The 14,978-nt window shown below is 39.4% G+C and overlaps 1 protein-coding gene across 2 annotated transcripts in view; it reads right to left on the bottom strand.

Moving 5' to 3' along the window:
• Nucleotides 1-487, bottom strand: part of LOC147450851 (LisH and RanBPM domains containing protein) — a 54,931-nt gene extending 54,444 nt beyond the window's left edge. Inside the window, exon 1 of one of the 2 annotated variants that reach the window (XM_086520816.1) lies at nucleotides 252-487. In XM_086520816.1, coding sequence (XP_086376942.1) covers nucleotides 252-284 — 33 coding nt within the window. In that variant the 5' untranslated portion in view covers nucleotides 285-487. The remainder of the gene's footprint in view (nucleotides 1-251) is intronic. The other variant, XM_086520818.1, reaches the window with a different exon arrangement.
• Between the last annotated feature and the right edge of the window lie 14,491 nt (nucleotides 488-14,978).

Here is a 14,978-nt window from a genome sequence, read left to right as displayed (position 1 = left end):
CACAAGTGTTTTTCAGATACAGAAATTGACAATCTATGTACTTAACATTGTCATCAACAAACAAATGTATTCTTTCCATGCTACAGTTGCAATTTTGTGCACAACATTATTAACAACAGAAGAACAACGCTTTCTATGCTATGGTTAACGGCATGATTCTTGTGGACTAAGTTTTTAATCAGACATAGCAGGTGAAAAAAAAAAATCATTTCAGCTTGCCTTCCTCGGAGGAAGCAGGAAAATGGACATACCATGTCTTCATAAGCGGCCGGGTCGGGCTCCATAGCTTGTGTAATGCAGGAAGATCTGAAGACTATAGTGTGCCGGCCATGTCCACAAGCAAGAAAGAGCAGGTAAGCACGACGCAATCTGCGACAAAATAAGCTTGACGCGAGTGAGGGAGAGGAGCGAGGCAAGCAAGGCAAAAACACACTCTCTCCACAATATCAAGGTGGTTAATTCCTATTAGCTTTTGCCTCTCTTGTTTTACAGATGAAATGCTTGATCCAGCTACTAAACTTTCGTAGTTAATTAAGTGTGAGCCTCATTGAAAAAAGGAATTTTACCTATAAAAGAAGCCTCATTGAATGATGAAGTTATGCTTTCATTGTTATCTCTGTGTTATCAATGGTTTTTGTCCCTAAGCCTAACTTTAATATTGCCCCACATGTAGCCCAGCACTAATGAATATCAACCAAATCCTCAATTTTTCAATCCAAGGTTAGGGACCCTAGGACTAGCTATGGCAAGTCTACTCTTTTACACAAGAGAGAGAGGTATGAAGTCCCCTCACAGTGTACACCAAATCTCACGCTCTGGTTGTTTTAGTCAACCCTTATGCCTCCTCCTCTCTCTACTCTACCCACTCTCCAATGCTAAGCATGAAAGTGATGATGGAAGTTTCAATCATTTCTTGACTATCATGATATAGCACCAGATAAGAAATGGGATGCTTCTCCACTAACCCTACACTCTAAGATTTTCAACTAATGATACATAGATTGCATTCATTAGGACAACTTAAGCACCAAGCATATAGATTAAGCGCCTCAACCACATACTTAAGCAAATCAAGTATACATTCATAATAAGAGAACATAGAGAGAATAGCGAGAAGACATAATGAGCCATGATTTGACAAGCATGTTAGGCTTGAAGGAGGCATGATTACAATATAGCTCTTGGAATATGTGACCTCAAGAGCTTTGTCCTTTCCCCAAATAATGCACCTTTTAATGACATGAACGAGCCCTTATTTCATATAGAATTCGCTTTTTACAAGCATAGAATATCCTTCTAGGGTTTACAAAAGCTAAACAATGTACTGTAAAAGTGACAAACTGTAAGGTCTCTGACCCCGATCAAAAAGAGCACCATTGTACCTTGAAATGAACATAATGGAAAAAGTTACTATTTTTAGCAGTTTTCTGAATTCTGTAAGTGCCATGAGGTTTAGAATGTTTTAAAGCTTTGAAATGTGAATTAAAATAATTTTTATAAAAAAATTTCAAAAATAGTAAGTTTTTGGTCACCCGACCCGTCCAGTTATGACCGTCTCGAAAAATTGCACCCGTACCCCAAATTTGAAAAAAATGCATTTTCGGACCCCGAGGGCTGCTAAATATGGCAAGTACTCGGGTCAGTACGCCTTAGTTAGGGCTTGGAATAGCAATTTTCGGCATCAAATTCCGACTCGTATGACCCGTTTTAGCTTAAAATCAATTTTTTCCAAAATTGTCTGGGGAGGCACCGGGGGCTCGAGGCTATGTGGGAGCAGGTTCCAGGCCACTCCAGGTCAGCTTTAGCAGCTAGGGGGCGCCTTTTGTCCTTGTGGGAGTCTTGGGAGAGTTTCCAAGCTTGCAACTAAGTGTGAGAGCCAGTTAACCAAGCCAACTGGACACTTGGTGGGTAGGCAATTGGACTTGCCATGCTTAACTGGAGTAGCTCCCAAATGCAAATAGCAAGCAGGTTCGATTTTCAGCTTGAGGAGGCCTATTTAAAGGTGTGCTCACACACACACACACACATGCTCACACACACACATGCTCACACACACCCAGTACACAGACACACACACACACCTACACACACCTTGGGGAGGTGCTGCCGGCACACACACAGTTTTTGAAGGAGAAGCGAGGAGGGAGGTGTTGCCGAAATTCTCATCTTGAGGATTCATTGGATCAGAAAAATCAGAGGATTCTCATCCCCTAATCACGGTAATTATGGTTTAATTCCGATTCTTCTTAATTCTCATCATTATTCTCCCATATTCTTCGTCTACTATGCCTACTTTCAGCTATAATTCCCAATAGCTGCTCTCTAAGTTTACATAGCTATACTCCATTACATAATCATCATTCAATTAGCTAATTTATGCAGCCATTCATCATTCTTAATCAAGGATTAATACATATGATCAAGAAAGATTCTCTCTCTAGGCAGCATAGTTAATAAATTGTCAGCCAGTAATAGTGTAGATTTGATGAAATTCATTCTTTTACCATTCAATAGTATTGTAATTAAATTAGACTCAATCTTCTCCCACATTAAAATGTGATTAAGGCTGAAAATTAAACCGTCATTAGGCCATTAAGAAGAGAATTTTCTATCACACATGCCTGCGGTAATTCTGCATCTTCAAATTGCTCTAGGAAAGTGATTGAGCTTGCTTACTTCATCTCTCTTATAAATCAATTAGTAAAATTCTGAATTTCTTAATCATTTAAGCCAAGTGATTAACTTTAGAGCCAGTCCCCATAGGGCAAGTAAAGAACTACCTATAAAATTGCTAGGTCTCGAAGGAAAAATCTAATCTCTTGCATAAGGTGGATTCATTAATGATTCTAATATGCCAATTGGTTTGTTATGACGCTCTCGGACTTTAGTTCTTTTCTTCAAGTTTAAGTAGTGAGTAAAATGGCCCCGGTTAAGAGAACTCGCTTCGGTGGTGCCCACGACCGCGAGGCGGGAACAAGCAATGTCAATCGAAAGGGAAAAGCTCCCATGGACGAACAAATACCGGCCATCTCACGGGCCATTGACGAAGAAATGGAAGAGGTAGGTCACAATTTTATTCAAGTTGTTTAATTTAACATTGCACACGTTTAGCTAGGAAAGAATATACCCCCAAACATGTTAAAGAAATCCGACGGAAACCTCGGCATTCGAATTCATTTGTACATTAAGTCTAAAGTAGGAAAGAAATGATTGATGGATATACTGTTTGCAATAGGAAAGAATGTCTGCTAGGGAAAATTTAGCTCGGCATGTTCATTCTATTTCCAATGTTGATACTAGTCCGAAGCCCCTCCTGATCACAGGGGGCAGAGTTCCTGGTTAAGGGCTCTTGAATCCACGACTGCTGGTTAAGCGGTGGATACCCACGACTGCTGGTTAAGCGGTGGGAACCCACGTCTTGCTTTCTATGCGGTGGGAGTGTCCATGTCGTGCTTTCTATGTGGTGGACATACCTAGTTGTATGGGCAGCTAGGCGACAACGGGAGGAGTAAACTCTCGCTGGAGGGGGGATGTTGTAGCTCCAGAACATTGGAATTTTAATGAATAAGTTTGAGTAGAATTTTTACTAGAATACTGTCTTGGTGTCGCTTTGCAATACTGATTGAAGGGTTGTCTTAACGAACATTGTGATTCGGAATCTAATCAAGGAATGTTTATGTTGAACAATCATTGTGGTAGTAATTAGGACACACAAGGAAGTGTGAGTGTGGGGGTGGAAAGTGGGGGCTTGGCTCAGGTTGCCAATGCCTATGAGAAGGGTGGTCCCGATTGGTCGGGAACTCTCTGTCCCCATAGTGTTTAAATCGATACTAGTAATACTCATTGCCCCTAGAGCGGCGAAGTCTCAAGTGTACGTGCCTCTGAAACATGGGAAAAAAGGCACTCGAGGTTTCTCTCCTCTAGGAAGGTGGGTCTTAGGATCGCTAGATAGGTTAAGTACGCTTCCCCTGCGAGGTGGAGCTAGATCTCATTACTAGTAGGCTCGAACTCGACTCACTTTGTGATGAGAGATCGTCCGCTAGCTGAACCCTGAACCACTTTGTTTGCTTCCGCTATAGATCTAGTGGCCACCAGGTTCACCATCAAATCCGCCGTTTAATACGACGGGGTGGGGACCTCACACAAACTACTTATCATTGAGTACAAGAAGTGAATATAAGACAGCTTCGTCATAGCTACAATACCTAAGCATTTTACATCATGTTTTAACAAAATCATGGAATGAAATGTAGCCAAAATATAGTTGCAAATGAAGACTAAATTCCGCAATAATTGTCACATTGGTTGTCTTTAGCAAAAGTTGAGTAGTGTCCCTTGATATGCTAGCCTCATTTGTCTCGATTGCTCATGTGCATCCCCTATGCATCTCAACTCCCCCCTATATGAGTTGGTGTCATGTCTTGGGTCATTTACCATGTAAGGGGTTTTGTTACTTGAATGTTTCCTCTTTCTTTTCCTTAGGAAACCGTCCTTTGGTGGGCAATTGCTCCCTCATGGTTGACATCTCTAATAATAAAGCATGTAAAGAGCCCTTGGGGGCCATATAATTCTCCCAATCCTTGCAATCTACCTTAATTGTTCATGTCACATCTCCCTGATCTGTTCTAGTAAGCCTCTTTTTGCAAGTGCCGATGCTTAGATTATTTTATTCATAATCTTGTTGGGAACTAGCTATGTCCCTTTGTGTCAAGACAACACTCCTACTCCAAGGGAGCTGGCAGCTTAAGGGTTATGTGCAGGATGCGCCTAGAGGTAGTATGGATGACTGGTGGTTCGCCAGTCCCTAGCCTATTGGGTTTGGGAAAAAGGATCAAAGGAGTTGTTCAAAGGTCACAACTATGGTAGTGGCATAATCTTGGTTCTCATAATTGTATTAGAGCATTGTTCTGATGAATGAGTCGGTCATAAGAAGGAAAATTTATGTTTAAACGGGATTGAACATGAAGTCCATTCTCTGCGTCAAAAATTGCATACTTGATTACATTAAAACTTTTGGGTTACATGTCCAAAGTGTGCATCACACAAATGTTTCAAGTTACCTATTTGATTAAGCTCAAATTGTGGCCTTGCATGATTAGTTGCAGGGTCTAGTTATTGTTAGCAGCAAGCTAATCCGTGTAACATTTTTCAAGAGTTTTATTGTAAAAACACTTATTCTTTTGATAAATCGAGAATATTGTAACTCCTATTTGACAAGTGGATATTGTAATCTATGAGCCGAGGCTATAAGCTTCCAAAGTGTATCAATTTATCCTTAGTTAGAGCTCCCAGAAGATTAGTTTTTGACCAAAGAAACCTTGGCTAAGGTATAAAAGCCAATTTTGTAAAGTTAATTCGAAGTTTTTGGATAAGGAATACACAGCGTGAGCTAACGATGCTCACTTCTCTTCTTCTCATGCTTCCTTCTCCCTTGTCAGTTGTCACATTGCAGTGTCGTCTGTTGCGTTGCAACCACAGGTAAGAGCTCTACGCATTGACGTAAACATATCATGATAGATTGTAGCTTTTGGCGTCGCCAACTCGCGGCCTAATTTCATCATACGTAGGAACTTAAGCTAGGAAATCACAAAATAAGCATAGGTGGGGTATTAAGGCATCATTGCTAAGCATTTAGATGCATTCGGGGTCAGAAACGACTAGGTCAAAATCTCACTGTTGTTAATAATCGCATTTTTTGCACTTCATCGAAAGTGAGATTTGAGACCATAAGCATGTGTGCTTAGGTCTTATATACTTGTCCTAGAAGTTTCATAACATTCGGATGTTGTTTGATGATGTAAAGATCATGGTTTGTTTGTCGATTAGTGACTAGCTTTTGATGACTTACGTCATTTGAGTGTAGCTTGTGTTAGATGCAAGTTGTTTGTTGTTTTTCAAGAGATTGACACCCTGTTGTAGACTCTATGCACTAGTCGAGTCAGCTTCGTCCCATGGATTGACAATTATGTTCATGGTTCTCGCTATGTTTGCAATAAGATAAGAGTGAGGTTAGGAAACCCAACCACATTTGGTGCCATTGTCGGGGACGAATAGACGTAAGTTAGGGAAAACAAGAGTGTCTTGTGTAGTTGTCTTTTAACTTCCTCTAGGATCACCTAGAGTTAAACTTTCTCTTTAAAACCGCATAGCTTAAGAGTGTCGTCTTTTGCTGTGTAGAGGTAGCTTGGAAGTAGATTGTACTTGCTAAGTACCTTGTAGGATTAGGTTAGGATTTTGAGAATGATTGATGAACAAAACATGTCTTAAGATCAAGGCTCGGGAAACCATAAAAAACAAGAAAACAACAACCCAATTGCAGAAGAACCTAGGAGTAGGGTAAGTAGAATCCGAGGTGGGATCTCAAATCATTGCTCACTCCGAAAGAACATCCGTGAGTTGTTGATGTGAAGTTGTAAAATTTCAGGTCTACGGCTTGAAATAGCACCAAAAGACTGTCAACCATTGAAATCGGCTGGAGATTATGCTCATAAAAGTTGTATGAACCAATGGGTAAGCATAAGGATGCATTTGAGGTAAATTTTTAAGAGTTTACGAAAGCTCAGATTATTTACATTTTTTGAGAATTTAGGCCAAATTAAGTTTTGACTTGACTCAGAGGCTTAAAACATGTCACAAAAAGACTAACCATTGAAAAAATTGCAAAAAGTGTTCATTTTAGGCCAAAAGTAAATAATCGTGATTGTTTACTTTTAGCTCAAAATTGAACAAGGTTGCTACCAGAGATTCTATGTATGATTACAAACATTTTTTGTGAAGGCTCATAGAATTGGATCACAAAACACACCAAAAAGTTGATAAAAACTGAAATATGTACAGATTATCGAGAAATTGAGTTTGACTTTATAAATCTTGATCAAATTTGGTGAAACTTGACTTAGAGGCTTAGATTAAAGTGTTTAACATGTGTGTATGCTCAGATGATGAAAAATATGCTAAAATTTGCCCGAAGTAAATAATCGTGATTATTGAATTTTGTACTTTTTTTTTTTTTTGGGCTATCCAAGCATACCACAAGTTCTATCATGTTGTATTGAGCACTCATTTCAAATTTGGTAAGATTTGGATCTATAAAATGAAAATTGTGGCCAATTTTGTAAAATCAGTCTCTACAGACACAAAACTTTTGACAAATTGAGCAAGGTTTATCCAAGCTTGGTAAAACTTTGCTAGGGAGCTTAAGTTGAGTTGCTTTACTTGTTTGTATCAACATCTTGGTAAAAAATGCTAAAAAAACACCATAAGTAAATAATCGCGATTATTTACATCTGCTCCAAATTTGACAATTTTTTGCACAACTAAGTATACCACAAGGTCAAGCATATCAAGTAGACTCCACATATCAAATTTGGTGAAATTTGGATGAGACTTACGCCAGATTCTTGAAAACTAAGTCTGCAATCTTGTTCAAATTCAGTGAAACTTGTCCAGAGACTGCAACAAGGTGTTTATATGGCAAAACAAACCTAAAATGTGAGAAAAACTGAGAAAAAAAATAATCAGATTATTTACTTTTGAGCCCCAGAGACAAGATTTTGGACTTTTGAGCTAGTACATTGTTAAAACAACATAATACAAGGTCATTGGTCAAGTTGGGGTTCCATATTAGTACATGTTAACTCAGTTTTCATGTTGCAGATTAGTTCTTTAGCTCTTTGCAAGGGTAGAATCTGGAAATCTCATTTGATGACTCACTTAGCTAAGATTGAAGTGATATAGACAGACCAATCACAATAGTTAGCAAAAATTGTACAGTCTTTGAGAGAAAACAACTAACTTGGTTAAAACTGACACATGAACCAGGTTGCAGACAAAGAATTGGGAGCCTGGCAGGAGTTGAATTCAAGTCAAGTGAAAAGACAGATAACCCTCTAATCCGTCGATAATTATTGTATCTAGGGCTTAACAAGTCTATATGAACCTTAGATCTGGTCGTACGCTAGCAAATCAAGGCATATTTGAAAAGATTGCTGGTAGAGTATCCACCAAAGAGAGTGTGAATCAAAGTGATCAATTGGGCACTATCTTTGAAGAAGTCTCAGACACTTATTCCGACTCAATATCTAAAATGTCTTCCTATTTAACTCAGTCAGGAATCAAAACGACAGTGCGATATAAGCACATACTCACCGTTTATAAGACTAATGTTCATGGAGCTCAGGTTTACTTGGATCCTAATGAAGAGTATGCCATTCGCATTGATGACCATGACAAAGAGTTTGAAGAGGAAATCAGGGCAAACAAACAAGGAAAAATGTATATGGATAAAAACGGGACTCAGCATGTAAAAGTTGAAAATCCTTATGTGATAGACAAATGAGGGTTAAAAGTGAATACAATAGTACCAGATATGGCAGCAAAAGAAGGTCCACCAACATTAGAATATGAGGGATACGATCAAGTTGATTTGAAACCTTTGAAACGGCTTAGCACGGATAATCCTAGGATTGGAGTCTATTGTTGGGAGGATAGGAACGTCAAGGATCTTTTATGGACCTCTCATGCCAAGCCAGGGCAATTAACACCCATGAAGATCATCTATATCTTCAAAATCAAAGACAAGGGTTCAACAGATCTGCCATCTTACCTATTTAGGGATTATCATAACAATAACTTTGTTATGATGAGTCCTAAGGAGGTAGAACAAACCACATACCAATGGTACTCTATAAGAGGTTGGATATTGGAGCAAGGACCTGATCCTATTCCAAGAGAGGAAGTCCGCGAGAGATCTTTTGGGAGCAATGTTAATAAATCCGAACCTACCTCATCACGAAGACAACCGAGTGACATGAAATCCAATCCAGGGCTACATGAGTCACTATTTTCAATAGACTGGTTTGAAGGACTTGAGACAGGACCAACTGCCAAAAGAGTTGGAGTTGAGCCAAACAGACGTGTCACACCAGCTGATTTTCAAAAATGGGTCAGAAAATACAGTGGATTTGGGGATCCATATGACTACTTAGCTAGCTTCAAGCGAATGCTAAGAGCAAAACGCATATTTGATTTCCACACTTAATTTGAGGGATTTGGAATGACTTTAGAAGGAAAAGCTTTGACATGGTTCCAAAACATTCCACCAACGTCAATCATTGATTTAAATACATTAGCTCAGAGATTTGTAGGTGCATGCTCTAAAATTGGGTTCAAACATAATACAGTAGCTCAAATCTATAGCTTCAAATAGAAACAAGAAGTATGTTAGGGATTTGTGCAACTAGGATGAAGCCATATATTGCAAGATGCTCAGAATTAGAAATACCAGCAAAAGAAAGATTAGTATCATTGTTTTTAGAAGGATCACTAAACAAAGAACTTCATGCTATATTGTATAGCAAGAAGCATACGACCCTAGAAGAGTGTGTATCAGATGCTATTGACTTGGGAGACAATTGTGATATTTTCAATGAAGAAGATGTCCCTAAGGATACTCATAGTGAAAAAACAGCATCCACAAAACCAACACAAGTGGGAACGGCTGTTGCAGCACCACTTACAGCCATAGAAGACATGCTCAAAAGGATGAACGAAATGATGAATAATATGCAAAAAGCACCTATGAGAGGACCAGGACAAGGGATACCTCAATAGGGACAACAGATTAGGTCGCAAAAATGGTGTGCTATTGAGGATAAATGGACCAACCATGAGACCAATGAGTGCTATTACCGACCAAAGTACGATGGAAATGTTCAATATGTGCCTATGAAACCACAAGGACAACCCATGTACAAATATCAACCTAATATGGCCCCAACACAAAGACCACCGATGGATATGGAAGGACCACAACCAGTGTTGGGTCAACAACCTCCGTATCCTGGACATATGCAATGCCTATAAAGTACATGCATTCAGAAGGAGTCATAGATAAACAAGCACTAGTGCCTGTTATACCTTATTTTGAGCCTAGTCCATCTACATTAATGGTAGAAGGAGAGTGGTATAATTCACATCCACCTTCAATGGAAGAACATGTGACTTATGCTACACCAGAGCTTACACCGATGTACTTTGTAGCTAATCAAAGTGTTAGACCTCCAATGGTAAGATCCACGATTAAGCCAAAGACTGGAAACTGCCATAATTGTGGTGTAGATGATCATTGAAAAAATGAATGTCCAGAACCTGACAAGAACATTAAGCCAATTGAAGCTTTTTGTACAAAATGTTGCAAAAAGGGAGGACACTTTCCTGAAGACTGTCCAAAAAATCTGTTAAACAAGGAAAAAGCAGTGGTGAATGTAGTCCAAGTGATGTCTAGTAGCTCTTCGGAAAGTAAACCTATTGTTCCAATCAAGGTGATCACTAGACCCCAAGCTAAGAAAAAGTAACATAACTCCTCTGATGAATCATAGAATACTAAAATTTCCTCTCAAAAGACCAAGAAAAGAAGAAGACAAAAGGTATGAGATGAGAAAACAGAAACAAAAGGATGACGTTGAGGAAAAATCCAAGAAACTATTCCAAGGAAAAGTGAAAGAAACTGGGAGTGAAATCAAGGAAACCACAATAAAATATGGAGGATCAATTTTGGTAGACAAAAATTTTGAGCCAATCAATGAAGCCTTGGAAGCTTGGAAGCAACTAAGCTTGAAGCTTATCAAAATTTGGTAAGAGTTACTCAAGAAATGCTGGAAAAACAAAAACCCAAGCTTGAGAGTATAGCAAAACCTGAGGAGCTTGTGGTAGAAACCAATAAACAGAAACCCCAAGTGGTGGTAAACCCCTCCTTGAAACTAAAGAGCCAAAACTCATAGTGCATGACAGTGAAGATGCTTTACATGGAATTCCGTTCGTGGAGGAAGACTGAACATTCATGGGAAAAGGTAAGAGAGATTAATGATGAGAGCATAACTTTGAAGTCAGCTTCTGATATGGACATTGATATACAATCCTTGTATGGGGATTGCGGCTCTGAAGCATCAAGAATATTGTCTAAAACATTGACTCTAAAAGCACTACCCTCTTACTTAGGAGACAACGAAGATGAGTCCATATTTGCAAAACCACTCAGGTAAAAAGAGCGGAACAGACCTTAGAGGTGGAGAACATCCATTCAATCATGTCAGCACCCATTCAATGTACTCTTACCTTGGGAGAACTGTTAGAAATCAAACCATATTTATGGAACGATTTACAGAAAACTCTAGAGAAGGTGGGAATAACATGGCTAATTGCAAAAAATTTGGGTAAATTGAAACATGAACTGGATGACAAGGAGATTAGATCCGTCCCTATGAACAAAGTCAGAGAATACTACGAAGGGGAAGAAGGAAACACAACCCTTCCGGTGAGATAAAATGATGTAGAAACCATGGCAATATTGGACAGTGGGACTGGCATAGCCATAGCCACCAAAGCATTATGGGAATCATGGGGAAAACCAGCCATTAGACAAACTCAAATGAAATAACAATTGGCTGATGGACACATAGAAAAACCCCTGGGACTGCTTGAAAAAGTGATAGTTAGTTCATGTGGAATTGCTTATCAACATACTTTTGTGATAATGGATTTTGGAAAGAAACTAAATTATGAAATCATCTTGGGAAGGCCATTCATGCGGCAATTATAGCTCATTTGAGATTGGGGAAACAATTATTTGTACTTGAAGCAAGTGGGATCAATCACAAGGGTAGATACGAAAGATTACACTTATGATAATGTAATAAAAACACCCATTCAAGAATTTGACTCAATATCTTCAGCTGAATCAAAGCCTCCATCTTGGTTAAACAAAGACACACCTATTTGGATGTGTAGAGCCTCAGAAAACAGGAGTTTAAAACGAGAAGAATTTCTTTTAGAAAGGGATTGCACAATTGAAGCATATATACCTGAACCCTTTCCAGAGCATTTGTTTGAGCCATTTGAGTGGTCTCAAATTTTGGCAACAATGGATGTGTCTATGAATACGTCTATACCTACTCAATTTTGCAATGAGGATGGTTATGAAATAATTCCCATACAAATGATCTCAACCATTCACATTGAAGATGAAGTTCAGGAACCCAAGGACTTATTGAAAGCTCAACAAGCCTTTTCATACCTCTATTATGATGCTACTGACGGGTTTGAAGAACATTCAACTATATCTAATGATTCTGGTTCATAAAAAGAACATGTGAGAGCACAACTACTCATAAAAGGAGGAGAGGAAAAGTTTTTTGACTTTCCAAACCAAAAAGCAAGGAGACAGAAATGGTATAGAAGGAAAAGCGAAACAAAAAACTTGAAATCTAGACCTATGCCATCGGTTTCTAGCAGAACACAGTTTCTAATGCAAATAGATGCACATGATTGTGTCAAAGACAAAATCACGGGTAGATATCCTTCAGAAAATAAGCAAGGAACATCAAAAACATCAAGGAAAATGAGAAAGGAAACTCAATCAAAACCTAAGCATCAAGATGATAAATCATCCACGACACAAGTTGAACGAAAAAAATATATCAAGAGTTGAAGAAAACTCTAAAGGAGGTGTATACCACTGAAATGGAAACAATCAAGGAAGAGAGTAAACATGTAATGAGTGTTCCATCCCATTACAAAAAATATATCCTCCAAGACCAAAAGATCATAGTCGAACAACCTGTAAGGGAACTAAGAAAACAGGGTGAGTCATATGAAGGACCTGAAAATGCAAAGAAAATAGATCTAGCCAATCCAGGAGAAGAGCCTAGACCTGCCTACATTGCAAACGACTTGATGAAAGAAGAAGAAGAGCTTTTGCTAAGCTTATTGAAAAAATACCGAGATATCTTTGCTTGGTCTTAAAAAGATCTCAAGGGTGTTGATCCAAAAATCTGTCAACATACTATATCTATAAGAGATGATGCCAAACCAAGTAGACAACGGCCATATACTTATAATGAAACATTTGCCAAAAAGACCAAAGAAGAGATAGAGAAACTCAAGGAATCCGAATTCATTTATGAAATTGAACACACAAATTGGGTGTCTCCAATTGTGGTGGTACCCAAGAAAAATGGGAAATTAAGAGTGTGTGTCAATCTAAAAAAGTGAATGCAGCCACCATTAGAGATAACTACCCTCTTCCAATCACCGAGCATGTTTTAGAACGAGTTGCAGGAAAAGAAGCTTACAGCTTTTTAGACGGATTTTCAACGTACAATCAACTTTTGGTTGATCCCAAAAGCCCGCCTTAGCTGCAATATCCTTTTCAGGCAATTTAGAAGATTCGACAGTAAGTTGCAGCAACTGATTAGTAATCTTGGTCAGGCCTCTGATCTGAATCTTCCACTGACCCATACATATCCGGATCCTATGCATCTCCTCTTTCAGTGCCTGAATATCAATGAGTTGGAGAGCATCATTGAACAACGTTTGCCAAGTCTTCCATTCCACAGTCGATCGTTCATACCAATCCTGAAGCTCATCAATAATCTTGAAGTATGTAAGGCGATCAACTGGTTCTGGATGTTGAGGATAAAGTGTTGGAAAGAATCTTGGCAGCTCCGTCTCTCTTGCTGGAAAGGCATACAAGAGAACTGAAGAATCAAACACAAATTCTAAAAAATTGAGAAAAGCCTGGTTCTCTTGCTGCATCATCTTTCTGGTGATTCACACTAGCTGGAACAATTTGCGAAGAGCAGTGGCCTGTGCTCCGACTGACATTCTAGTCTGAGGTCCTTTACTAGTGGCTGTCTGATCCTCAAGAATGGCCCTTACTCTGATCCAAAACTCCTCTGGCAGTTTGCATCTGCACCAGAACCTCCTTTAACTGTTCCCTAACATCCTTCATGCATTTGTAAGTTGGTTTCTTTCCCAGCAGAAGTTCTAATTTAAGGGCAAGAGAGCGACAATTTGCAGTAGATTGTCTTTGCAAGTGTGGGTTGGTCACTCTCTCTTCAACAGTGATTATCCATTCAAGAACCCTTTCCAATAGCTGGACTGTGCTGGGATGCGCAGGTAAATGGCAAGTTTCTTGATCATGAAAAGCCGTTGATTTTCAATGCTCCACCATTTTCCTGGCTCCAACATACAACCTCTGAAAGTGTTCCAAATCAGACAGGAGATCATCATCCTCCAGATATTGTCTGGTTATGGAGGCATGCTGATGTCTCAATTGCCTGTTCAGGGTAATAAGCTGCAAAGAATGCTGATGATCAGCAAATGATCCCTCATCCTGCACTTTGCTTTTCCCTTTAGCCTCCCTACTGAGCTGGGACTGATCAGCTGGCTGATTCCTAGTGTGACTGGACTGCTGTTCTTCAGACTGTTGATTACCCGACTGGTGCCCTTCATTATGGCCTTCCTGCTGGCCCTCATTCTGGCCTGGCTGGTCTGGCTGTGACTGGCCTCCTTCAGTTGTCCCTGTACCACCAGTACTAGGTCCTGGAGGTGGAGATGGCCGTGGGGCATCATCATCATCATTTGTATGCCCTTCTCCTTGGTCATCCTCCACCTTATCAGCTCCGTCGTCCTTATCTTCGTCTTCTTGGTCTTCTTCTACTTCATCCGGGGAGTTCTGCTGCTCAATATAATCCAATATTGCTTGATTCATCAGAGCATTATTATACTCAATCACTTTGTCCTGCAAATCACTCTGCATACTTTCCATCAAAGACTTCAAATTTTCTAAATCAAAAACAGCATTGCCTGCTGGATTTAGAATTTCAGCCAAGTTGTTATAAATGTATCTGTCAGTAAGAGAAGCCTTCAGAGCTGTATGGCGAATGAACAAGGAGTTGAATTCAACTCGCTTCATTTTGAGCATTGTTTCAGTCCGTTCTGCAGCTCTCAGTGCTTCATTCCTTTGATTCTTGATGATCATTATCTTAGATTCAGCCTTAGCTAGCTTCTTGTTTAATAGCTCAATAACCCTCTCTGAATGAGCTTCAAGTACCCTATGTTGTATATTCTCCTCATCTCGTGCTTTCTGGAGCTTCTGAATCTGGTCTTCAGCTTCCTTCAAGTCAGCTTTAGCCTTT

The sequence above is a fragment of the Adiantum capillus-veneris genome, chromosome 9 (assembly GCF_014529385.1).
Source record: "Adiantum capillus-veneris isolate H3 chromosome 9, ASM1452938v2, whole genome shotgun sequence".
Lineage (NCBI taxonomy): Eukaryota > Viridiplantae > Streptophyta > Polypodiopsida > Polypodiales > Pteridaceae > Adiantum > Adiantum capillus-veneris.
Note: the sequence above shows the minus strand (reverse complement) of the source record. Positions and strands in the feature narration are given on the sequence as shown.